At 61.5% G+C, this 26206-nt stretch overlaps 1 protein-coding gene across 4 annotated transcripts in view; it reads right to left on the minus strand.

Moving 5' to 3' along the window:
• Nucleotides 1-1896: 1896 nt before the first annotated feature.
• ARHGEF10 (Rho guanine nucleotide exchange factor 10) overlaps nt 1897-26206 on the minus strand; it is a 71917-nt gene continuing 47607 nt past the window's right edge. For all 4 annotated transcript variants that reach the window (XM_080661355.1, XM_080661354.1, XM_080661353.1 and 1 more), the window contains 11 exons: nt 25163-25278; nt 24140-24267; nt 23936-24036; nt 21786-21907; nt 21007-21093; nt 18061-18281; nt 16946-17103; nt 12774-12916; nt 6904-7078; nt 5231-5353; nt 1897-3557 (listed from right to left, as the gene is read on the minus strand). In XM_080661355.1, the coding sequence (XP_080517481.1) occupies nt 3061-3557; nt 5231-5353; nt 6904-7078; nt 12774-12916; nt 16946-17103; nt 18061-18281; nt 21007-21093; nt 21786-21907; nt 23936-24036; nt 24140-24267; nt 25163-25278 (1871 nt within the window). In that variant the 3' untranslated portion in view covers nt 1897-3060. The remainder of the gene's footprint in view (nt 3558-5230; nt 5354-6903; nt 7079-12773; nt 12917-16945; nt 17104-18060; nt 18282-21006; nt 21094-21785; nt 21908-23935; nt 24037-24139; nt 24268-25162; nt 25279-26206) is intronic.

Raw genomic sequence — 26206 nt, forward strand, 5'->3', positions numbered from 1 at the left:
TGTGGGACATGTGCATGTGCGTGCATGTGTGTACGTGTGTGCACATATGGGTGTGCCCACGCATGCATGCGTGTGGGGCATGTGCGTGCATGTGTGTGTGTGGTGTGTGCATGGTGCTCGTGTGTGTAGATGGGTGTACACATCGTGTGTGGGCATGCGTGCACTGTGTGTGAGTGTGTGTGCATGTGTGGGGCGTGGAACATCTCTCTTCATGCTATCTGGTTAACTCCTTACATTGCAAGCCTCAGCTCAGACATGACCTGCGCCCCTCAAGGCCAGGGGGGCCCTCCTGCCTGGGCCCAGGTGCCCTAGACCAGCGGTCGCCAACCGTTCGGACCTCACAGACCACCAGCGGTCCATGGACCCCCCGTTGGCAACCGCTGCTAGACGAGGGCCTGGCAGAGCCCCAGGTGCTCCCTTTCTGCAGAAGTGCAGGCCCGGTGGCCAGGGAGGGAGGGAGGGAGGGAGGGAGGGTAAGGACAGAGCAGGGAAGCAGCCATCCGGGGCGGGGGGGGGGGGGCAGCTGGGGACAGTCGGGTGGCAGCCTACCTTCACCCCTGGAGGCTGGAAGTCTGAGACCCAGGCCAGCAGACTGGGGGTGGGTGAGGGTGTGTGTGACCTCACCTGGCGGGAGGGGCCAGAGCTCTGGGGTTTTGTAAGGACACGGATGGGATTCATGCCTCATCACCCCCACAGGCCCCGCCTCCTGACACCGTCCCCTTGGGGTGAAGATTGAACACCTGAATTTGGGGGGGACACATTCAGTCCATAGCTCCGTCCCAAACTCACCTCACCTGTGGCTTTGATGTCACCTGTGCAGGCTGCTGCCCCGGCGCCGGGGGCCAGCCCCATGGAAGGCCCTCTGGCATCTGAAAGGGGGAAGAAACCAGGACCCGCATGGACCCGCCGCTCAGACCTGGGTGGCTGGGTGCGAGGGGCAGAGCGGGCCTGGCCTGGCCCGGCACAGAACGGGGCCCGCGACCAGGTCACAGCGACTGGTCTCCTCGGTGGACGGTCAGGTCTCGGAGCCGCCGGGCAGAGGCGTGAACGAGGCCCCGGCTGGCCGCTGTGGCTCTCACAGCCCAGGGGGAGCCCGGCGCTGAGAGGCAGCGGGTGATGGAGGGACGTGACAGCCGGAGGGACTGCTGGTGGCACGGAGTGGGCAGGACTCGGCCCCCGGGCGCCCGGACCGTCAGCGGCTTCTGAACGCAGGCCGCCGCGCCCGGCAGGGGGGTTCCTGGTTCTCACCCACTTAGCTTGAGAAAACTGGGGCTTGAAACAAAACGAACTGATGAGCGGAGTGGATCCAAGGAAGCAAAGACCAGAGCGCGGCATCTGGGAGGGAGGCTGGGAGGGAGGTGATCAGCCAGGGACCCAGACACACAGACAGGCTGGTGAGGGCCTGGGGCCGGGGGAGCGGGCTGGCGGGGACCAGTGGGGCAGGGGGGCGGGGAAGAGGACGTGTGTGTGAAATACTTTCAACAACGAAGATTTATTTAAGAAGAAAATAAGGAACTGGTTATTGAGGCATCGCGGCCGACCAGCACGCCTTCCGAGCCCCGCGCGAACGGAAGGCGTCTGCGTGGCTGCGGGCCCGCCAGGGGCCCCCGAAAACGCCCCCATTCCATCAGGGCTCATGCCCTCCGGAGACCTGGCCTGTTTTACATGCAGCCCCTGCTTCTCGAGGCGGCGCTCGGGACAAAGCTGCCGGGGACACGGGCCTCTCCACGGCCCGGCTCCCGCTTCCGATGCGGAGCACGTGTGCCCGTGACCGCCGGCATTCCCCAGCTCCCGGGCCAGCGAGCGGAGGCTGACTGTGAAAGGAGCCGGTTCCTTCCGCTCGAGCAGACTCGCCCCTCTGTGTCTGACGGGGCAAAGGCAACTCACAACGTCGTCTTTTTAAATAAAAAGACTTTATTTATGAAATGAGCTTAGCAGCCAACCGGGTGAGACAGCCTGTGGCGAGTTACCGTCCCGGGGGGCGAGGCAAGCCCCCTTGGAGGACATGTGGCTGAGTCACAACATTAGCGTTCAGTCCCCTGTAAATGCGGGGGGAGCCGTTTCTGGGGGGGCCGCCTCCGTGCTTTCATCATCCAGTGAGCGGAGCGCGTGCTGATGCGCGAGTTCATGCCAAGCACAGCGGCTGCACCGACTCCTCGCACCGGCTCCCCGCTGGCTGCAGGCGGCCGGGCGAACCTGAGGGACACCAGGCCCTGGGATCGGGGGTGGGGGGGTCCCCCACAGGGCCCGTCCACCCCGGGAAAGGCTCAGCCGCATGCGCCAGCACCAGGAGTGGCTCAGAACAACAGCGTTTCAGGCCGACGGGCGCAGACACAGCATCAAGGAGCCCAGGAGCTTTCTTTGCGCGTCTTCCGCGAGAAGCGGGGTGCCCTCCAGGGAGGCGGGCGGGGGGCGGGGGGTCCCCGCTCCTGCCTGTGAGACGGGCCGCGGATGCTGGACTCTGAATGTGGAGAGGCATCGCGCATTTTGGTCCAAAGCAAACGTTATCTATGCAACGTTTCAGATAATACATTCACTGAGAATTAGCTGTTAATTTTAATAGAAAAAAAATGCAATATAAAAATACTACTTTGTTAAAACACACAAGAGGCACGTAATACCCCTTTGGGAAACCCAGCTCACGTCGGAAAGCCAGTGACACCCCCCCCCCACCCCCGGCTTTCATCACCGTCACAGGTTCCGCCCTGGAACGAAGGCACACAATATAAATAAACAGCGGCTCTGACCAGAAAGGCGTGCTGAGGGTTGTTAGTAAGTCCCCGCTCTGCGGGATCCGCGCGTTTCCCGGGCGCTCAGCCCGCACAGCCCCTAAGCCACGGACGGGAAGGGGTGGAGGGTGGTGCTGGCAGGCGGGCGGAGGCGGTGGAGCGCGGGGAGCCCCCAGGGCCTCGCGGGCTCCCCCCTCGTCTCCTGCCTTCTCGCCTTGGTCCAGTTCTCCGCAGGAAGAAGGCCGGGACGCCGCCACCCCACGGTATTGCACATTTCTTCCCGGAGCCGTTCTGAGTGGCCCGGAGGCGCAGAGGCGGCCGCGGCCCCGTGTCACATGTGCAGCAGCGGGATCTGCCAGACCATGATGGACGAGGCCAGCTCCTCCGGCCGCTGCTGCCGGGGCCTCCTGCCCACCCGCCGGTGGCCCTGGCCCCCGCACGCCACCAGCACGGAGCTGACCCTGGCCCTGCGGGCTCGGCGCCCTCCCCCCGGCAGGGAGTTGGGGAGCCGCAGGAGGTCCTGCAGGGTGCTGTCCTCGGGCCTGGCCTCCAGGGACCCGGACGACCCGGACGACCCGGACAGCTCGCTCCTGTGCGTCACGGAGCCCAGCGAACCCCCCAGCCACACGGCAGCGTTGGGGCCTCCCGGGCTGGGGCAGGGCCCGGCCCCCTCGCTGGGGGCGGCATCCTTCCGGTCTTCCTCCTGCGGCTCCGGGCCGGGGGGCGGGCTGTCCGCGGGCTTGTCCTTGTCGGGCCCGGGCGCGGCGGCGGCCATGACCAGGAACTTGACGGGCCCGTGGTGTGCGTGGTAGGAGACCAGGCCCCGGCCTGCGGGGAGAGGGCTCGCTGTGGCCTGGGCGCAAGCCGGGGCCCACCCCACTGTCTCCGCCGCCCCCTGACCACGTCCTGCTCAGACGCCTGCCACCCGAGTGACAGTTAAAGTTAAAATAGCTCCTAGCATCAGCCGTGGGCAAACTACGGCCCGCTGGCCGGATCCAGCCCGTTCGGCTGTTCTATCCGGCCCGCGGAGCCGAAGGAGCGGAGGGTTCTCTTGCTCTCCCCTCCGCTCCTTTACTTTGAATTTATATCAGTTCACACAAACACTCCATCCATGCTTTTGTTCCGGCCCTCCGGTCCAGTTTAAGAACCCACTGTGGCCCTCGAGTCAAAAAGTTTGCCCACCCCTGGGACCTAGCTGATGTTCTCCTGGGCTTTTAGTCAATACGAAGAAAGCTTTCAAAATGGCAGCCGGGAACACGGGGTCGGGTTTTGGTATTCAGTTCTAGTACCTTGTGCTTTTACGTTTTTATTTCAGAGAGAGAGCAAGGGAGAGGGAGAGAGAGAGAATCATCGATGGTGAGAGAGAATCGTCGATCAGCCGCCTCCTGCACGCCCCCTATGGGGATCGAACCCACAACCCAGGCATGTGCCCTGGCCGGGAATCCAACCTGTGACCTCCTGGTTCAGGGGTCGGTGCAAAACCACGGAGCCACACCGGCCGGGCCGATATGGTGCTTTTACAGCAATAAAGTAGTTATTTCCGTGTGCTCTAAGGAAACATAATTTCCCTCAGTCCTGATGGAAGAATTATGCATCTGAAATGTGTCAGCTTTTGGAACAAGTCGCCCACACGTTCTGCCGTTTTTCATTACAAACAGGTTTTGAGGTGTAGGGCAAGCCAACTGTATGGCTTTAATTCTGCGAGGACTTTTCACTTAAAACGTGATGAGATGCAAGTTTCAGGTCTTTCTCTGAAACCCGGGGCCCTGCACGCTGACTTCCCAAGGCCAGTCCTGGAGGGCTTCCCGGGGAGGAGGCCGGGCCTGGGACGCGCGTCCCTGCCCACCACGTGCCTTTGGCTGAGACGGGTCTGCGGGCCCCACCTGTGTCCCACGTTGGCCCGGCCGACGACTAATGACAGGTCCTTGGCCGTGGTCAGCTGCCTCTCCTCGAGGGACAGCTGGGAAATTCAGAGCCCGCAGCAGCAGGGCCGCGGGGACGCAGAGGGGGGGCGGGGGAGGGACCTGACCACCCGGGAGGCAGCTGAGCCTCACTGGTGACTGAGCGAGCGGCATGTTCCCTCCTCCCAGCGACGCCGCGCCCGACACCCACTTCCCGCCAGGGGAGCTGTGCCCGCACCGCAGCGGCACCCAGAACCCGGGGACGACCATGAGGCGTGGAGCCCGGGCCACTGCCCCACACTGAGCGTGGACCAGTCACACGTGGGCCGAGGACGCAGCTCAGAAACCAGGGGCCGTGTGCTGTGTAACATGGGAACATATGCACACTACGTAACAACCCTGCATGTTCTGTAACACGGCACACCACAGCACATGCTCCTGAACACGGCAGGACAGAAAGGCAAAAGGTGATGGAGTGCATACACAGCCTCCACGCACACTAACCCCGGGACGTCATGTCGCTCAGCAGCTGCCGGGACGAGGAGGCGGGCCCGGCCAGCTGGTGAGCCTGCGGGAGGCGGAGGCGAGGGGTCTGCTCACCTGTCACTTTGGGGATGCCCTGCAGACGAGGGACGGGCAGGGCCACCACGAGTCCCAGGCTGGTGCCGACCATCAGCAAGCCGTGGCAGACGAGCAGGCTGGTCACGGACAGCCGCTGGTGCCCTGCGGGGACAGAGAGGGTCGGCGGCGGGGCGGCCAGGCATGCTGTCTGGAACTGCGACGGACCTGGCCGCAGAGAGCCGTGTCCGCAGCAAGCCTCCGGGGAGCTCCCACCACCCTGCTGCCCGTCCACTGGGCGAGGAAGACAGGCCCGACCCTGGGAGCGTGTCCGGGCGGCCCCTCCGCAGAGGCCGCTGGGACCCCGCCCGCTCTGCCTCGCTCCAGCTGGCACCCTCAGAGGCGAAGCAAATGCCACAGGTCATCTCTGCACCCATTTACTGTGTGTTAGTCAAGCAAGGAGTCCTGAGGCGTACACACACATGTACACATGCATGTGCACTTGTACAAGGCACACGTGCCTACACCTGTGTACACACACACGCACACATGCATGTAGACGTGCACACACATATACACATACATGTGGGCATAAATGCACTCACTCAGACACATATGAACGCATACACATATGAACGCATACCCACATGTGGGCTCACACGCATGCACGTTCACACATGCCCAGGGAGGGAGGTGCTGCCTGTGACCCCGAGGGCCCCGCCCAGGGAGAGAGGTGCTGCCTGTGACCCCGAGGGACCCGTCCAGGGAGGGAGGTGCTGCCTGTGACCCCGAGGGCCCCGTCCAGGGAGGGAGGTGCTGCCTGTGACCCCGAGGGACCCGTCCAGGGAGGGAGGTGCTGCCTGTGACCCCGAGGGCCCCGCCCAGGGAGGGAGGTGCTGCCTGTGACCCCGAGGGACCCGTCCAGGGAGGGAGGTGCTGCCTGTGACCCCGAGGGCCCCGCCCAGGGAGGGAGGTGCTGCCTGAGACCCCGAGGGCCCCGTCCAGGGAGGGAGGTGCTGCCTGTGACCCCGAGGGCCCTGTCCAGGGAGGGAGGGAGGGAGGTGCTGCCTGTGACCCCGAGGGCCCCACCCAGGGAGGGAGGTGCTGCCTGTGACCCCGAGGGCCCCGCCCAGGGAAGGAGGGAGGTGCTGCCTGTGACCCCGAGGGCCCCGCCCAGGGAGGGAGGGAGGTGCTGCCTGTGACCCCGAGGGCCCCGCCCAGGGAGGGAGGGAGGGAGGTGCTGCCTGTGACCCCGAGGGCCCTGTCCAGGGAGAGAGGGAGGTGCTGCCTGTGACCCCCAGGGCCCCGTCCAGGGAGGGAGGGAGGTGCTGCCTGTGACCCCGAGGGCCCTGTCCAGGGAGGGAGGTGCTGCCTGTGACCCCGAGGGCCCCGCCCAGGGAATCTCCTCTCCTCTGGCTCCAGCTGCAGGCCTTGCCCCAGGGCCCAGCCCGTGGAGTTAATGCTGAGAGTCCCGCCCTCTGGATCGGCGGCTGCACAGTCCGCACTGGAATCTGCTTCTCCACCAATCCAGAGAGCCGCTGGCAAACGCAGCGTCCTTGCCCTGGCAGACAGGCTGAGCCCAGCTCCGCACCCCACCCCTCCTCTCCACACCGCTCCCATCTCCACCCACAGCCCTGGCCCTGCCCCCGACCGCCCCACACCCCCAGTCTCCATCACCCCTCCACGTGCAGGACCCGCCTTCCCCGCCCGGTTACCTGGTAACATGTGGTGGACAGGGGTGGCTATGTTGATGTCCTGGAGGTGTTTGAGGGTCTCCGTGTGGAACAGGCGCAGCGTGGACCCGGAGGTGAAGGCGATCCAAATCCCCACGCCAGCAATGGCCATGTGCGAGACCACCATGCCCTCCTCCTGGTGGGCCTCCAGCTGGCTCTGCGGAGTCAGGGAGAGGCCATGGGCGGGCATCGGTGGGCAGGGGGCCAGGCTGAAACCCGTCTCGGACCCGTGTGGAGCTCTGGGTCCTGCCGCTGACCTGCCTGTGGCGTGTCCTGCTGGATCCGAGTCCAGGACCCTCCCTCCAAAGCCAGACGCTCCAAGTAGGTGGGACACACATTAGCCATCAAATGTGTTTTTCATCTTTATTGCCCAGAGCAGATGAGAGCCTTCCCGAACTTCACGCTACTTTCCAGGTACGAGTTACTAGTTGGTTACTAGTTGGTTACCAGTTACCAAGGCTGAGAAAGCTGCCGCTCGAAGGCATGGCCATGGCTCAGGGGAGAGGAGGGAGCGAGAGGGACGCCTGAGAACAGTCGCCATTGCTGAGGGAGGCGGACCAAGGCCCACCAGTCCCCCCAGCACCGGAGCAGAAGGGCAGTCCCTTTCTGCTCTGCACCAGCTGTCCTGCCCTCCAAGTCGGCACCGCTCCTGGCCTGGGCCTGGGCCTGGGCCTGGGGGCGGGGGGCGCACCTCTGCCCCTCCAGCAGCCCAGGCCACCCCGTGTCCATCCATCCTCACAGCCCTGCCTGTGTCAGGCTCCAACGCTTCTGAAGTAGCGATCCTGGGCTTGAACCCCCCGAGGCACCTCCTGCTTCCCAGTAACTTGAGGGCAGTGGGTCTTGTTAAGAAAATAATTAAAATAGAATAAGCATCCTAAGAGGGTTTCTGAGAGTAGTGGGAGGCGGGGCCTGTGCAGCCTTGGGCCTCGGTTCCGGTTCTCAGAGCTGGTTCCGGTTCTCGGAGCTGCTAAGTCGCTAACCAGCTGGGACACAGAGCTCCAGGCAGAGCCACAAACACCCAGGGCAGCTGCCCTCTGGACACACGTGGACTTGACCTCCTCTGTGGGTTTGTCCCCTCATCTGCATATGGAACTAGCCAATCCCCGGTCACCAGCAGCCGTCCTCATCTGCATATGGAACTAGCCAATCCCCGGTCACCAGCAGCCGTCCTCATCTGCATATGGAACTAGCCAATCCCCGGTCACCAGCAGCCGTCCTCATCTGCATATGGAACTAGCCAATCCCCGGTCACCAGCAGCCATCCTCATCTGCATATGGAACTAGCCAATCCCTGGTCACCAGCAGCCGTCCTCATCTGCATGAAGCGCACTCGGTGGGCTCCCCTTCCTAACCTGCCTTTCTGGGTTCCCTCCAGAGCCCAGTTTGCATCTCTCGGGTCTCTCGGATCGCAGTGCTCTTGCTCAGCTAAATGCTTTCTTCCTCGCGACAGCCTGGAATTTGTTTTTGGTTGACAGATCAACTCCAGTGGCTTGTAAAACAGTGAGCCCAACACAAATGCCTGCCGCTGTAACGTCCACCTCCACTATGAAAGCGCGGGCTTTCCAGGTGGAATGTGTGACTCAGACCTGAGGAGTGAGCATCACAGGCCCAGGACACCAGCCGCTGAGAGACCCTGCGGGGGGGGGGGGGAGGGGCGGGGAACAGGAGGCCCCCGGGGCTGCAGAGACAATTGGACCTCACACCCCACTGTCACCACAGGGACCAGCCTTCTGTGGGGCCTCCTGGGGAGAAGAGTCTGCAAGACCCTCCCTCTCAGTTCACCCGCTGTCTCCGATCTCACCCCCTTTAAACCGCTGGCACCACGGCCTTAGCACACACATTCACAACGTCCGCCCCACATCGGAAATCCTCCACGCCGCACTGGCACACGGCTGGCGTGTTCAGAGGAAACGCGCACACATCTCCAAGGAAAAAGGCTGCCTCAGGGGTCACGGGCGTTTCAGCTCGGCCCACAGCCGCCCGAGGGGAGGTGGCCCCGAGGAGCCCGTGAACTGAGGAGATGGACCGGGCGCTCCCTGCACTGGGTGAGCGGTCCCTCCGACCACCCTGCCCCCTCACCTCCAGCCGGCTCGCAGACTCGCCCTGTCCTCAGGCAAGGAAACGGTGCGGTCCCTCCTGGAGCCTGTTCCCATCCTCCCATCGCCCACACACCTCTCCTTCCCCGTGTCCTTCTCCTGACCTCCTGCTCACCCCGCACGCCGGCCTTGGGGCGAGGGGCGGGGCGGGGCGGGCGGCCCCACACCTGCTGGAAGGCCTGTGGCTGCGTCTTTAGGTTGGTAATCCCTGTTGAGTGCGGGGCTGGGCAGATGACGGAGCCAGTCCTGACCCAGACACCCCTCCACGTTTCCACAGCACCCCCACCTACTCTGCACCCCCACCTACTCCGCACACACACCTACTCCGCACCCCCACCTACTCCGCACCCCACCTACTCCGCACCCCCACCTACTCCGCACCCACACCTACTCCAAACCCCCACCTACTCCGCACCCCCACCGACTCCGCACCCACACCTACTCCGCACCCCCACCGACTCCGCACCCACACCTACTCCGCACCCCCACCGACTCCGCACCCACACCTACTCCCACCTACTCCGCACCCACACCTACTCCGCACCCACACCTACTCCCACCTACTCCGCACCCACACCTACTCCGCACCCACACCTACTCCCACCTACTCCGCACCCCCACCTACTCCGCACCCACACCTACTCCGCACCCACACCTACTCCGCACCCACACCTACTCCGCACCCACACCCACTCCGCACCCCCACCCACTCCGCACCCACACCCACTCCGCACCCACACCCACTCCGCACCCACACCCACTCCAGCACCCACACCCACTCCGCACCCACACCCACTCCAGCACCCACACCCACTCCGCACCCCCACCTACTCCGCACCCCCACCCACTCCGCACCCACACCCACTCCGCACCCCCACCCACTCCAGCACCCACACCCACTCCGCACCCACACCCACTCCGCACCCACACCCACTCCGCACCCACACCCACTCCGCACCCCCACCTACTCCGCACCCCCACCTACTCCGCACCCCCACGATCCTGCGACTCCCTCTCACTGTCCTTACAAGTGCAGGGCCCTCCTGCTGGCTGCGGGTGGCAGGACTGATCCTGTGCTGCCTACTTCCCAGAGTCTGGGCTTCCGGTTGGGAACCTGGAACTCTGGGCCCCGCCTCTCAGTCCCGCCCCCCGAGGCCGTGGCCAAGGCCGGGAGAGGGCAGGGCACCGGCTGGCTGATGGTGAGGCCATCGGCTGGGCCTGGCCGCTCCCTGTCCACTGCGCGGACTCAGTGCTTAGGGGGAGAGGCCTCGGCTCCGGAGCTCTGCCTCCTCAGCCTCAGCGGCTCCTTCATCCCGTCTGCCTCCCTCCGGGCGGAGCGGGGACCTCAGTCCTGTGTCCCGCTGTCCTCAGGGAGGAGCCCGCAGAGCGAAGGGCTCCCAGCCGCCCGGTGAGCCCCGGGACCGCCCGCTCCAGGCACCGGGCCTGCGGAGCCACAGCCGCCAGGACCAGGCGCCTCGGTGAGCACGGAGCCCTGTGGCACTCCCGCGGTGGCCTTAGGGGCGGGCATTACAGCAGCTCCCGCTGCACCCTAGGAGCTGGAGAGAAAGCGGACCCCTCCCCCCGCCCTCCCCCCCCCCCCCCCCCCCGAAACCCAGGACCTGGACGCAGCCGTCACCACCATCACGCCCACCTGACAGGGCGGGTGTCCCGCACACCCCTTGGGCTCACGTAACCCGCCGGGCCCAGCACCCCGGGGTGGCGCGCCCAGTGCTGCCGTAGATGGGGGACAGAGCCGGCCGCACCTGCACCCCCACCTGTGACGCACCAACCCCACGGCGCAGGCAAGTCACGGGAAGACATTTAAGCCTCCAGCTTCTTCCCATAGCACCTGGCCCCTTGCACCCGCTCAGCCCACGCCCACTCGGCTCCCACCCGACAGAGCACATTCCAGAACGTTCCTCTCAGCAACCGCCCCCCCATCCCAGGTGGAGACGCATCTGGAGGGGAGGTCTGCCAAGCTGTGCCAACCTCTCACTGCTTTTCCTGCACAGCAGGGACTCAACACCTTCCTCCCTCCTCCCTCCCTCCCTCCCCTTCCTCCCTCCTTTCCCTCCCCTCCTTCTATCCCTCCCTCCCCTCCCCTCCCTCCCTCCTTTCCCTCCCCTCCCCCTCCTTTCCTTCCCCTGCCCTCCCTCCCTCCCTTCTTTCCCTCCCCTTCCTCCCTCCTTTCCCTCTCTCCCTTCCTTCCTTCCCTTCCTTTTTAAGAAAGCAGATTTCTACTTTTCTCTCTATAAATGCACTTACTCATTTTGGAGCTAAAAATGCACCGAAAGGGGACTTTTATTTAGATAGAAATGCATTACTTCTGAGTCTTCGGATGCACAGCCGAGGTGGCCTTTGGAACATGGGGAACCATGTTGGGTTATAACGAGGCCACACTGTAACGTTACGTGGGCCTGGAACCCGTGGTGGGAGCTATGGCAACCCTCGTTCAGCTGTTTGGAATAAAGTGTGAAAAAAATCAACGCATTGTTTCTGCAGAAACGTCTTACGGGAAGATTGTTGTGTTATTATTCCTTCTCTGTGAGAAGAAGCCCACGTTCAGACTGAAAATGTTCTTTCTGGCTCTTTATATTTCTTCAAATAATAACTTATTGCACTAATCAATAACGACCACGCCAGGCGGCTGCCTAGCAGGGACTTTTTAAAAATCTCCTTAACCCACAAAACAAGCTGGGAAGGAAGGTTTATCCCCATTTGACAGATCGGGTCACTGAGGCCCAGCTAAATGGCTCAGCCAGGGTCACTGCGCCTCGGCGATCAGGTCTGTTAACGGGTTTCTCTTTTTACAGCTTAGTAAGACTTCTCTTTACACTGAGGACATTCGCTCCCGGTCTCAGAGGCCGCATATGAGCATATATTTCCCCGATTTTTAATTTATAAAAATTGTGATGCACACACATAGTAAATGTGGAAAAAGGTTCTAAAACTACCCAGCGTATGGCTTTCTTTCTTCTGGCAGCTTCTCGGTACGGGCTGTCCCTGGGACGTCTCCCCGATTCACGGTGGTAAAACCCTTCTCCCACTTTTCCTTGACATTGTAACGTTCAGTTTCTATCTCAACATCACGCTCACCTGGAGTGTTTAGAAGACTAGGGCTGGGGCCTGGCACAAGCTCCCTTTCCACACGGCGACTGTGACCCCGTCCTTCGCTGAATAACCCATTTATCCGACAGCTCGGAACGCCACTTCCGCCCTGGCCAGTTGCTCGGTGGTTAGAGCGTTGGGCCGTGGAGCATGGGGTCTCTGGTTCGATGCCCAGTCAAGGGCATGGACCTCTGTTGTGGGCTGGATCCCCGGTCCCCGGCTGAGGAATGGGCAGGAAGCAACCAGTGGATGTGTCTCTCTCAAATCGATGTTTTTCACTGTCTCTCCCTCTCCTCTCTCCAAAAACCACTGGAAAAATATCCTTAGATGAGGGTTTAAGAAACAACACCACCCCTTCCATCGAAAGCGAACTCCCCACAGGACCCTGAAGACTATTACGTTCACACCGAACGCAGTCTTTACAGGAAACGGCGAACAATTGCTCAGGGTTAGTGGCTAGACCAGGACTGTGGAACTTCCTGGGCAATCCTCTTCCTGAGGAATCGGAAGGAATTTTCTCTGAGCTTCGGGCAGGGCGAGGGCGCTGCTACGGAAGGGAGGCCCGACCTCCAGCCCTGGAAGGTGATGGGGACTGGGACTATCCTGGGGGCCCCGCGCCCCTCGGCACAGCCACTCCCAACCACTCACCTCGACGGTGTGCGTCTCCACGCTGACGATGGAAACCTGGCCTCCCGAGGCCGCCCACAGGGTGTCCTCCGCCAGCAGCAGACTCCGGACCGGCAGCACGCCCAGCTTTATCACTTTCCGAGGCTCGGAATCCCAGGATCCGTCTTAAAAGGAAGCATCTCTGTTAATTTCACTCATATGCAGCGAGCCGTGCATAGGACTGGGGAAAAGGGTCCAGACCAGGGGTGGGCAAACTTTCTGACTCGAGGGCCACAATGGGTTCTTAAACTGGACCGGAGGGCCGGAACAAAAGCATGGATGGAGTGTTTGTGTGAACTAATATAAATTCAAAGTAAAGGAGCGGAGGGGAGAGCAAGAGAACCGGATAGAACAGCCGGATCCGGCCCGCGGGCCGTAGTTTGCCCACGGCTGGTCCGGACGATCCCAAAGAGCAGAGAGCCTAAGCGTCAGCTGTGGCCCGCGGCTCAGATGGGCGCTGGGGGTCTCAGGTTGCCCGGTGGGCACCGTTGTCACGGCAACCTGGGCAGCAGGCCGTGCCCACCCCAGCACAGATGCTCGGTGTCCCGGATACGTTATTCACCCAAAGCCTCCGTTTCCTCCTCAGCAAAAGGGGGACAATACCGCACGTGCCTGAGAGGCTGTGGTGAGAACTGACGATAATGCAAGTAAAAGCCCAGCACAGCGCCTGGCAGACAGGCGTTCCATAAAGACCGTCGTCTACGTATATAAAAGCCTGATACGCAAAGTGTCCCCTTGGGAGTTTGACCGCGAGAACGGGAGTTCGATCACTCGCTATGACCGGCGCTGACCACCAGCGGATGGGGCGGAACATGGTGGGTGACCAGAGGTGGCGAGGGAAGGAGGAGGCAGAGAGGCGGGGAGGCGGGAAACCTGATCAGCCCTGATTGGCCCTGATCGCCGGCCAGGCCTAGGGACCCTACCCATGCATGAATTTCATGCACCAGGCCTCTAGTTTACAATAATCATATATGTACTAGAGGCCCGGTGCACGAAATTCATGCACGGGGGTGTGTGTCCCTCAGCCCAGCCTGCACCCTCTCCAATCTGGGACCCCTCGAGGGATGTCCTACCTGGATCAGGCCTAAACGGGCAGTCAGACCTCCCTCTCACAATCCAGGACTGCTGGCTCCCAACTGCTCGCCTGCCTGCCTTCCTGATTGCCCCTAACCACTTCTGCCTGCCAGCCTGTTTGCCCCTAACTGCCCTCCCCTGCCAGCCTGATTGATTCCTAACTGCTCTCCCCTGCAGGCCTGGTCCCCCCCAACTGCTCTCCCCTGCAGGCCTGGGTCCCCCCCAAACTGCCCTTCCCTGCAGGCCCAGTCGCCCCCAACTTCCCTCCTCTGCCGGCCTGGTCACCCCTAACTGCCCTCCCCTGTAGGCTTGATCGCCCCCAACTGCCCTCCCTTGCAGGCCTGGTCCCTCCCTACTGCCCTCCCCTGCTGGCCATCTTGTGGCGGCCATTTTGTGTCCACATGGGGGCAGGATCTTTGACCACATAGGGGCAGCCATCTTGTGTGTTGGAGTGATGGTCAATCTGCATATTACTCTTTTATTAGATAGGATAGAGGCCTGGTGCATGGGTGGGGGCTAGCTGGTTTGCCCTGAAGGGTGTCCCGGATCAGAGTGGGGGTTCCCTTGGGGCGTGGGGCAGCCTGGGTGAGGGGCCTGTGGTGGTTTGCAGGCCGGCCACGCCCCCTGGCGACCCAAGTGGAGACCCTGGGATCTTGGGTTTATTTATCTTCTACAATTGAAACTTTGTAGCCTGGAGCAGAGCCAAGCCTCCTGCTCTCTCCAGCTCCGTGGCTGCCGCCATTTTTGTTGGGATTTATTTATCTTCTATAATTGAAACTTTGTAGCCTTGAGTGGAGGCCTGGGCCCGCCAGGGTGTGCGGAAAGCTTGGCTTCCTCCATTGCCAGGGAAACCCAAGCCTCCTGCTTGCTCCGTGGCACAGCCATCTTGGTTGGGTTAATTTGCATACTCGCTCCTGATTGGCTTGTGGGCATGGCTTGTGGGTGTAGCAGAGGTGTGGTCAATTTGCATATTACTCTTTTATTAGATAGGATGACGTGACTCAGTCATCATAAAGGGAATTGTACCCAAAATAATTTGGCAAATGTTTAAACACCCCCTTTTTGCTTTTATTTAAAAATATGCCTTGATATGGACAGTATTATAGGGAGAAAACAACTCTCTATGGGAAATGAAGAACTTGCTTCAGTGCTGAAACCCAGGAAATAGTAAGTATTCTGGCTTCAAAATACTGCCAGAGACCCACCGACAAGGTGCATTACCCAGTGCGTGTGGTGAGAGCTGTTCTGGGCTGCAAACATTGCACAGCTCCTCCGTTGCCTGGGGGCAGGATACAGAGGGAGAGGGAGCAGGTCACCGAACAATGGGTCAGTTGGAGTTTGAAGGGAGGCAGTGGTTCATGCTCCGGCCAAGCGTGCCCAGGCATTGCACCTATGCCCTGAGTTTCTTGGAAACAGCTGAAATGGCTTTTGTAACCTTTGGGTTGTCATTGTAACTATCCTAACTCCCTCTTGTGGTTCCCGTGTATAAATTTGCTGTAACACCTGTGGTGAAGTGCTGCAACTGTAGTCGCTGGCCAGCTTAATAAAGGCTCATAAATTTTGATCTCAGTCTCTGGTGGTCGTCTCTTGCGGGTCGCCCCACAACAAGAGCCAACAGGCAATGTGAAGAACAATAAAAAATCCCTTCAGCCTGGGTGGTGTGGCTCTAGGGTTCAGCGTCAACCTAGGAACCAGGAGGTCAGGGTTCGATTCCCCGTCAGGGCACATGCCCAAGTTGTGGGCTCGATCCCCAGTAGGGGGCGTGCAGGAGGCAGCCCATCAAGTCTCATTCATCACTGATGTTTCTATCTCTCACTCCCTCTTCCATCCTCAATAAAATACATTTTATTAATTTCAGAGAGGGGAACGGAGAGGGAGCAAAGGATAGAAACAGCAATGATGAAAGAGTATCACTGATTGGCTGCCTCCTGCTGGGGATGGAGCCCAAAACTGGGGCATGCCCAACCTGGAATTGAACTGTGACCTCCTGGTTCATAGGTCAATACTCAACCACTGAGCCACACTGGCCGGGCAGGGGGGGAACCTTTGTTCTGCCAAGGGCCATGGGGATATTTATAACATCACTAGAGGCCCAGTGCACGAAATTCGTGCATGTGTGGTGAGGGATCCCTCAGCCCGGCCTGCACTCTCTCCAATCCGGGACCCCTCGGGTGATGTCTTGACTACTGGTTTAGGGCCTAAACCGGTAGTGGGACATCGCTCTTGCAATCCGGGACCGCTGGCTCCTAACCGCTCGCCGGCCTGCCTGCCTGATCACCCCTAACCGCTTCTGCCTGCCTGCTGGTCTGATCGCCCCTAACTGCTCCCCTGCTGGCCTGATCGCCCCTAACTGCTCCCCTGCAGGCCTGATCGCCCCTAACTGCTCCCCTGCAGGCCTGATCGCCCCTAACTGCTCCCCTGCAGGCCTGATCACCCCTAACTGCTCCCCTGCCAGCCTGATTGCTCCTACCTGCCTCTGCCTTGGCCCCTGCACCTGGGACCCAGGCTTCCCTCCCTCTGGCCAGCCGCAAGCACCCAGACTCGGGCTTCCCTCCCTTTGACCGGCTGTAGCACCTGGGACCCCTGGTGGCTTCACCTGGGCTGGCTAAAGGTGCCCAGGACCCCAGGAGGCTTCGCCCGAGCCAGTCACAGGCACCTGGGACTCCTGGTGGCTTTACCGGGGCCCCAGCTTTGTCCAGAAGGATGTCTGAAAGGACATCCGGAAGACGTCCGGTTGGCCTAATTAGCATATTACCCTTTTCTTAGTATAGATTCACAGGCCATACAAAATGATCAACTTAAAAATGAGCTGCTCTGTGTGGTCAAACATTTAATTCACTCACCCCCAATGCCTTGGTCGGGCCAGACCAAATGATTTCACGGGCCTTATATGGCCCGCAGGCCAGACGTCCCCCCTCGGCCTTATGGGAACGGGAGGAGACGGGAACCCTGGTGGCCGTGAGTCACGGGGAGAAGGCGCCCTCGGCAGGTGGCGGCGGCCCGACCTCGGACTCCCAGCCCCTGAACCCGTGCGCCTCTGTGGCGTTGGCGGCAGCCACCTGCCCGCGTGAGCCCGTCACCTTGTGCCTTTGCGTAGACGGCCACGGCCCCGTCGACCAGGCCTGCGTACAGGCCGCGCGGCGTGCAGGCCAAGCTCATGACCGTGGCCTTGTTGGGGGCGGAGAACTGCTGCAGCCGCACTTTCTTGGCGCCTGGGCTGCTCTTGTAGACGGAGATGCTGGAAGGGAAGGGCGAGCCGTGAGCACGCCTGCCGCCAGCGCCGACAGAGCCCGTGCCGCAATGGTAAGAACTCCGGCTTCACAAGACTGCCCGGGGCGCCCCCCCCACACCACCACACTCCCTGCGGAAACGCGAGCTGTGTCTCAAAGACTCCACCGCTCTGGCCCCTTTCTGGCATTTTATTTTATTTTTTATTTTTATTATTTTTTTAATATTGTATTGATTTTTTACAGAGAGGAAGGGAGAGGGATAGAGAGTGAGAAACATCAATAGAGAGAAACATCGATCAGCTGCCTCCTGCACACCTCCCACTGGGGATGTGCCCGCAACCAAGGTACATGCCCTTGACCGGAATCGAACCTGGGACCCTTCAGTCCGCAGGCTGATGCTCTATCCACTGAACCACACCGGCCAGGGCTCTTTCTGGCATTTTAAAGGAGAAATTTAGCCCGGCTGGCGTGGCTCAGTGGTTGAGCGTAAACCTATGAACCAGGAGGTCACAGTTCGATTCTGGTCAAGGGCACATGCCCGGGTTGTGGGCTCGATCCCCAGTAGGGGGCATGCAGGAGGCAGCTGATCAGTGATCATCTCCCTTCATTAATGTTTCTATCTCTCTCTCTCTCTCTCTTCCTCTCTGACATCAATAAAAATATCTTTCAAAAAATAAAGTGGAGGAGAAATGTTGGGCTACAAAGAAACTAGTCCCCCCGATGTCGGCTGGAAATTCGCATCAGGAGCCAAGTTAGCTTTCCCCGAGGCGTGTCCGTGGGCGTCCATGACAACGCAGACTGCGGCTGTTTGTCCCCCAACACAGGCGGGACCTGCACCCCCTCCGCTTCCCCGCACACGCCTCACAGACGGACGTGACTGCCGCCTCACGCCGGCCCAGCGATGGAACGACGGCCAGCAGTGAAACTGTGACCAGGGGTGGGACCAGGACCGAGGGGGGACCCACCTTCCTTCCTCGGTCCCCAGGCAGACGGTGGGGACGCCCAGCGCGCTCCCGGTCGTGGTCCCGGGCTCCGGGGCGGGGCTGGGCTGGGGGCCTGGCTCCGAGGGCATGTGCACCATGCAGAGAATGCGGGACTCCACGTGGAAGCACTCGATGACTTTGGGGTTGGCGTTGTGGAAGGAGACGATGGTGATCTGGCCCATCTGACCCGTACAACTTCCGATCTGAGGGGGGGTGGGGGTGGGGGGGCGTCAGGAGGGGAGACACCGGGGCGTGAAGCACCCACAGGCCACGGAGACCGGCACTGACCCAGGGACCAGGGCCAATGTCCCGGAGCCGCCACGCCTGTATTTAAAGGATCTGCTAACAGACCCCCCTTTCCACGTGTTAATTAGGTGGTTTCTCAACAACCGGGTGGGAAGGCCTGGGCTGGGGCGGGCTGGAGGGGGTCAATGGGGGAAAGGGGGGACATACCTAATACTTTCAACAATAAAGATTTATTTATTTATTTATTTTAAATATATTTTATTGATATTTCACAGAGAGGAAGGGAGAGGGATAGAGAGCTAGAAACATCAATGAGAGAGAAACATCGATCAGCTGCCTCCTGCACACCTCCCACTGGGGATGTGCCCGCAACCAAGGTACATGCCCTTGACCGGAATCGAACCTGGGACCCTCAGTCCGCAGGCCGACGCTCTATCCACTGAGCCAAACCAGTTTCGGCAAAAGATTTATTTTTTAAAAAATAGGTTATTTTTCTTTTAATTTGGATAACAAGAACAGAGTTTTGATTTTTTCAATCATATTTCATATGCTTTGAAAACCATATACCTCACTCTATGCAAGGATGTTCACACACAACGTAAAGTCTTACGAAGCAGATTGATAGCAACTTTAGGAAATTTCACAGTCGAGTTTACCAGCCGTTAACTAGGAAAACTGCTCAAAAGAGAGGGAAGCACCCGGCCGGTGGGGCTCAGGGGCTGAGCATCGACCTATGAACCAGGAGGTCCCGGTTCGATTCCCGGTCAGGGCACACGCCCGGCTTGCAGGCTCAATCCACCCCGTGGGGGCGTGCAGGAGGCAGTGATCCATGGTTCTCTCATCATGGATGTTTCTCTCTCTCTCTCTCTCTCTCTCTCTCTCTCTCTCTCTCCCCCCCCCCCTTCCTCTCTGACATCAATAAAAGGATTTTTTAAAAGAGGAGGGAAGCCCTAACCGGTTTGGCTCAGTGGGTAGAGCGTCAGCCTGCGGACTGAAAGGTCCCAGGTTCGATTCCGGTCAGGGGCATGTATCTTGGTTGCAGGCACATCCCCTGTAGGAGGTGTGCAGAAGGCATCTGATCGATGTTTCTAACTCTCTATCCCTGTCCCTTCCTCTCTATAAAAAAATCAATAAAATATATTTAAAAAAAAAAAAAAAAAAAAAAGGAGGGACGCGGTAAGCAAGCCCCAGGTGACCCGCAGCATCTACCTGGCAGGCGCCGCGGCCTTGCCCACGCTGGCCTGCTGCCACGTCCCCGTGGCCCCTCCTCCCGCTCGCTAGAGCCCTCGGGGACACCCGCAAGTCCCCTCCCGGACGTAAACGTAAGTGCAGCTGCTTTTCAGAGTCAGGCCTCACTAGCACAAGAGCGGACGGGAAGGGAGCCCGGCCACCTGAGGGGCTGGGGGGCGGGGGGGCGGGGGCTGTGCCGCTGGGATGGTTTTCCTGTCGTGGGTTTGGGGATGCGGTGACGCCCGCGCTGCTTCCTGCGTTTCCTGTCACAGACGGCTTCTTGCTCCACAGCCTTTCCGGGGGCCTGCGCCAGGGCCAGGGGCAGGGGGCCAGGGGTGGGGGGGGGGCAGGAGAGGGAAGGAGGCCTCAGCTGCAGGCCCCGTGCACGGAGAATTCCTCTTAAAGGCCTCACACCCCGAGGGCAACAGCCTGTCTGTCCCTTCCTTCCTCCCGCCGAGGGAAGGGCTCCGGTCAGCGTTCGGGCCTTTTTGGACAAGTGCCTGTAGGACACTGGGGTCCTCACGGGGACACGGGCACCCCAACATGCACCGACCAGAAGTGCCCCTCACGGGGACACGGGCATCTCAACATGCACCAACCAGAAATGCCCCTCGAGGGGACACGGGTGCCTCAACATGCACCAACCAGAAATGCCCCTCGAGGGGACACGGGCATCTCAACATGCACCAACCGGAAATGCCCCTCGAGGGGACACGGGCATCTCAACATGCACCAACCGGAAATGCCCCTCACGGGACACGGGCATCTCAACATGCACCAACCAGAAATGCCCCTCACGGGACACGGGCATCTCAACATGCACCAACCAGAAATGCCCCTCACGGGACACGGGCATCTCAACATGCACCAACCAGAAATGCCCCTCACGGGACACGGGCATCTCAACATGCACCAACCAGAAATGCCCCTCACGGGACACGGGCATCTCAACATGCACCAACCAGAAATGCCCCTCACGGGGACACGGGGCGCCTCAACATGCACCAACCGGAAATGCCCACTGCCACCGAGGGAGGCATAATCAAATGCAGTATTTCCTTTGGCACAAAGGCACTTGAACTGCTGTTTCCAGCAAAAAGCCTTGATGACTTGGGAGGTTGGGGGGCTGGGGGGGGGGCGGGCCACGCAAGTGAGCCACCAAACGGACGAGCTATCTAGGAGAGTCTGTGTGAGTTAAGCTGCTGTCCCGGGGCTGAGTGCAACCCGCAGCTTTAGGGAAAGAAAAGAGGACGCATCTTACTCCCGAGAACCCCCACACCGTCCCGGAAGCCAGGAGAGCTCCCGGCCGGGGCCCGCGGTGACGGCCACGTTTGGACACGGGCCCGGGACAGTGGCAGCCACGGCTCCCCGAGGCACGTCCAGGTCTGCGGTTTCCTGTCCCTCCCACCACACCCCTGCCCGCCAGGTGCGTGGGCACGGGCGGCCTCTTACCCACAGGAAGCCCTGGGCTGCGCCCGTGGGGTCCGGCCGGCCCGCGCGGCCCGGGTGGGGCTCGGGGTTGTAGACGGCACACTCGATCTGAGGGGAGAGCCGGCGGTTAACCCGGGCGGGAGGCAGCGCGGGTGGGGGCTCCCGCGAAGGCAGGGCTGCGCGCTGAGCCGGGGACCCGGGCGGGAGGGTGAGTCCAGGCCGGGGAGCAGACACCGACGTGAGCGCTGCCGTCTTCCGTGTCTCCTCGCGGACCCAGGGCGGCTGGGATGGGTCACGGCCTGGGCGCCCAGCGGGCTCAGCTCCTGCGTGGAGGTGGGAGGCCCCTGGCCCCTCCCCGCCCGCCCGCCTCTCCCTGGGGAAGGGTCCCCCTCCGCCTCCGGGTGCGGGTGTCCCAGAGACCGGCGTGAGAAACAAGGTCTCCCGTTTCTCGCAGACACGCGCACGCCTGAGCCCACGTGGGGGGGCGTGAACAGAACGGCACCGGGAACGCGGCCCACGTGGACTCGGGACGCAGCCGTGCGTGGCACAGCGTCCACGGGTGTGGGTGTACCCCGCTCCCCACCCCCCCAGCACCCAGTGCCACGACAGGGCGGGCACAGCCTCAGACCAGGGATCCCGCGTGGGCCCCGGAGCGGGAATGACCGCGCTGACCAGGAACCCAGCGCTCAGCCCTGGCCTCTGCCCCCTGCTCGTCCTTCACTCCCCAAGCGGGGCGGGGACTCCCCCACCCACCCCCAGCGGGGCGAGGACCTCAAGCTGCACGAAGACCCTCCCGGCACCTTGAACTCCTGCTGCTTGGCCACCGTCACCGGCATGTGTCCCACCAGGAGCGGGTGTCGGTCCTTCTTGACCTGGTTCCCGTCGTCCTCCACGCAGAACCAGCCCATGTGGTTGTCCTCCTCTGTGGCGTTGGGGAGAGGGGCGAGGACGGCGTGAGGGGGCTCCCCGCGTGGGGGACGGGGAGCCCCCTGCCTCATTCCCGGAGCGGGACCCCCCCTTCCCTCCAGGGGCGCCCCCGCCACCCCACTTCACACAGGGTTGCAGGTGAGTGACGGGGTGGGGGCGCGCGCCCAGGGGAAGGGGCGTGACCTTGCCACGGGAGCACGGGGGCTACGTTTTCTGATCTCTGCTCATTTTTTTTTTAAGCCACTGAGCTGTTTAAGTCCAGGGACAGAGTGAGAGGGAGGTCTCCCACCCGCCTGAGATCTCACCCCCAAGCCTTCGCCCTGCGGTGAGCACGGGACCCGCGCAGAGGACAGAGCGGCTCCGCTTCCTGTTTGCGGGTCACCCTGCGCCGGGCTGGGGACCCCCTCCATGTGCAGGGGAAGGAGCACCCCCGGCACAGGCCGTCCAGGGCCACGGCTCCCGGCAGCCGAGCGCGGCCCCCACGGCCCCACGGCCCCGGCTCTGCTGCCTTTATTTTCCGTTCATCGTTCACTATCGGGGTGTGACTGTGTCTGACAGAATTCCACACCTGCACCCTCCCCCCCCTCGCACCGCCGCCCAGAGTAGCAGGCGCCTGCCCTGCGTGTGAATTACATGTGAATACACGTGGACACATCTCAACCGCCCGCTTCACACGCTGGGCGGGGCAGAGTCGGCTTGCGGCTGTTCGCATGGGAAAGATGCACAAGAAGAGGCCTGTGCCCCGCACGCTCACAGCAGGAAGCTGCTGAGCCCCGCCCCGTGCGTGTCCCCAACAGGCAGGGCTGGCGGACGCGGGGAGAGGAGCACCATGCGAGGCCAGCGGCGAACCACACCCCGGGTCCTGCTGCGGGACCCAGCCCCGACGGGACCCAGACTCGGTGGGACCCAGACTCGGCGGGACCCAACCCCGACGGGACCCAGACTCGGTGGGACCCAGACTCGGTGGGACCCAGACTCAGTGGGACCCAGCCCCGACGGGACCCAGGGCCGGGCTCCGGGCTCAGGGCTGGAACACGTGTGAACAGTCCCAGCGGACATGACCGCTGCGTTAGAGCAGGGAGGGCTTTTCTCCCCACGCTCCCCCATCACGGCTCCATCAGTGCCTGCTGCCGGGTGAACCTCTGCTTAGAAACACGCTTAGGGGGCCCGGCCGGCGTGGCTCAGGGGTTGAGCGTCGACCTATGAACCAGGAGGTCACAGTTCAATTCCCGGTCAGGGCACAGGCCCAGGTTGTGGGCTCCATCTCCAGTGGGGGGCGTGCAGGAGGCGGCTGATCCATGATTCTCTCATCATTGATCTCTCTCTCTCTCTCTCTCTCTCTCTCTCCCTCCCCGCTTCCTCTCTGAAATCAGTAAAAACATGCCTCCTCCCCCACCTGACTGTCTCTCGGGCACCTATTTCATCTGAAGCAGGGAGCTTGGACCCGCTTTGTCTAGGGACAAGCCTCGTCTAGGGACACGCCTTGTCTAGGGGACACACCTTGTCTGCCTCGTCTGGGGACACGCCTCATCTAGGGGACACGCCTCGTCTAGGGGGACACGCCTCGTCTAGGGACACGCCTCGTCTGGGGGGACAAGCCTCGTCTAGGGGGACACGCCTTGTCTAGGGGACACACCTCATCTAGGGGACACGCCTCATCTAGGGGACACGCCTCGTCTAGAGACACGCCTTGTCTAGGGGACACGCCTTGTCTAGGGGGACACACCTTGTTTAGGGGACACGCCTTGTCTAGGGGGACACACCTTGTTTAGGGGACACACCTTGTTTAGGGGACACACCTTGTTTAGGGGACACACCTTGTCTAGGGGGACACACCTTGTTTAGGGGACACACCTTGTTTAGGGGACACACCTTATTTAGGGGACACGCCTTGTCTAGGGGCACACACCTTGTTTAGGGGACACGCCTCATCTAGAGACACGCCTCGTCTAGGGGACACACCTCATCTAGGGGGACACGCCTCGTCTAGGGGACACGCCTTGTCTGGGGAGCCCGCCCTTACCCAGCGCGAGCTTGGCCATCTGCAGGCTGCTGAGCCAGGACTCCTTGCAGGCGGGCGTGAAGGTGCTGAACACGGCCGTGAAGAAGGTGGGACGCCCGGACCTGCGGGGGCGGAGGGCTCAGGTCTCGGGGGCCTCAGCGCCGCGGGTCCCGCGTGCCCGTCCCGCGTGCCCGTCGTCCCCAGGCCGGCGGCGGGGACACTCACTTGTCCTGCTTGCCCGGGAGCTGCAGCTGGAGCCGGCAGCAGTCGGCCGCTCGGATTTCCTCCTCCTTCCGCAGGACCAGCCTCTGCAGCCCGGACACCCAGTCGTGGGCCACGGCCTGGTTCAGGTTCTGCGGCGGACACGGCCCATTTCCCTTTTTCGTTTTCCTTTGTCTGTCTTTGCTGATGTGTGACAGAGGCCCCTTCTGCCCGCCCACCCCCCCCCCCCCCGGCCCTCACCCCGTCCTCTGTGCCTGCGGGCTGTGCACAGGTGCACACGAGGTCTTCGCTGATCTCTCCCACCCACCCACCCTCCCCTGCCTTCCCTCTGAGATTCGCAGCCTGCTCCATGCATCTCTGAATATTTTTAAAAAATATATTTTTATTGAATTCAGAGAGGAAGGGAGACGGGGAGAGAGAGAGAGAAACATCAACGATGAGAGAGAATCATGGATCAGCTGCCTCCTGCACGCCCCCTCCTGGGGATCAAGCCCACAACCCGGGCACGTGCCCTTGACCGGAATCGAACCCGGGACCCTTCCGTCCGCAGGCCAGCGCTCTATCCGCTGAGCCACACCAGCCAGGGCATGGATATTTTCTGTTCATCCGTTTATTTGGTTCATTAGACTCCATGTATGAGTGAGATCATGTGACACTTGTCTCTCCCTGACCGGCTTATTTCCCTTAGCTGAGGAGAGGCTGGGGTGGGACACATTGCGGGGAGACGGAACGCATTTTAAAGTGGGTGGGAAGGGACCACGCGGGGGGCGGTGGGGGGAGCAAGGCTGTCACAAAAGAAAGAGCGCCTGGGAGGTGGCCACGCGGTGGTGCTGCGCGTTTCCATGACAACTCACCCCTGGGGTCTGCGTAGGGACGTTGTCTCCCCGCCCCCCGCCTCCCCCCGTCCAAACCAGGGCAGACACGACCGCTTGGGTCTCACCGCAACCTCGTCTGGTGCCGCCCGCGAACCCAGGCTGTCCCAGCCGGAGGCAGAGCGAGCGCCAAGCCGGGCGGCCGGGCCCTCACCTGGTAGCGCCCCCGCAGGTCCCCGATGAGCTGCGCGATCTGCCCCGCCACGTTGAGGTCGTGAAGCAGGTTCTGCAGGTCCTGGTACAGCTGCCCCGGCCCCACGTGGACTCTGTCTGCAAAACACGCACAGGAGGCGGGGCTGGGGCCGCCGCCCGGGAGGAAGACCGGGGAGGAAGGCCGGCTCGCTTCCTGTTTTTAAACAGTAAACACTTCCCGGCATTGGGAAATGCGAACTTTTCTTTTTAGTTGGAAACCACAGGCCCCGGGCACGACGTCCGTGCACTGAGGGGGGGTCCCTCAGCCGGGCCAGCGCCCTCTCGCAGTCCAGGACCCCCCAGCGGACATCCCCCAAGGGGTCCTTAGCGCTGCCTCGGAGGCGGGAGAGGCTCCTGCTGCCGCCGCTGGGCTCGCCAGCCGTGAGCCCGGCTTCTGGCTGAGGGGCGCTCCCCCTGGGGGAGCACATGACCACCAGCGGGCACTCCTGCATCAGCGTCTGCCCCCCGGTGGTCAGTGCGCATCATAGCGACCAGTCGTTCCCCCGTTTGGTCCATGTGCATGTTCGTCTTTTATTACATAGGCTAATTTCAGATTTACAGAGGACTTGCACTCCCGAGGTTAAAACCTCTCAGAACCTCAGCACCTCCGTCCCCACGGAAACCACCCCATGGGACCGGACCGGGGGCACCTGAGCTCAGAGCCGCCCGTGCACAGCGACGGCCTCCTCCTGTCCACTTTCCGTGGAAATGCACAGCCCGGGCACATGCCAGGGTTGCGGGCTCGATCCCCAGTGTGGCACATGCAGGAGGCAGCCGATCAATGATTCTCTCTCATCACTGATGTTTGTCTCTCTCTCTCTCTCTCTAAAATCAATAAAAATATATATTAAAAAAATAAATTTAAAAAATCTACAGTCTGAAGACTATCCTATATAATAAAGAGGTAATAGGTAATATGCAAATTGACCCTCACTTGCTCACACAAGATGGCCGCCCCCATGTGGTCAAAGATGGCCACCACAAGATGGTCGGCACGGAGGGTAGT

Source organism: Plecotus auritus (assembly GCF_963455305.1).
Source record: "Plecotus auritus genome assembly, chromosome: 3".
Lineage (NCBI taxonomy): Eukaryota > Metazoa > Chordata > Mammalia > Chiroptera > Vespertilionidae > Plecotus > Plecotus auritus.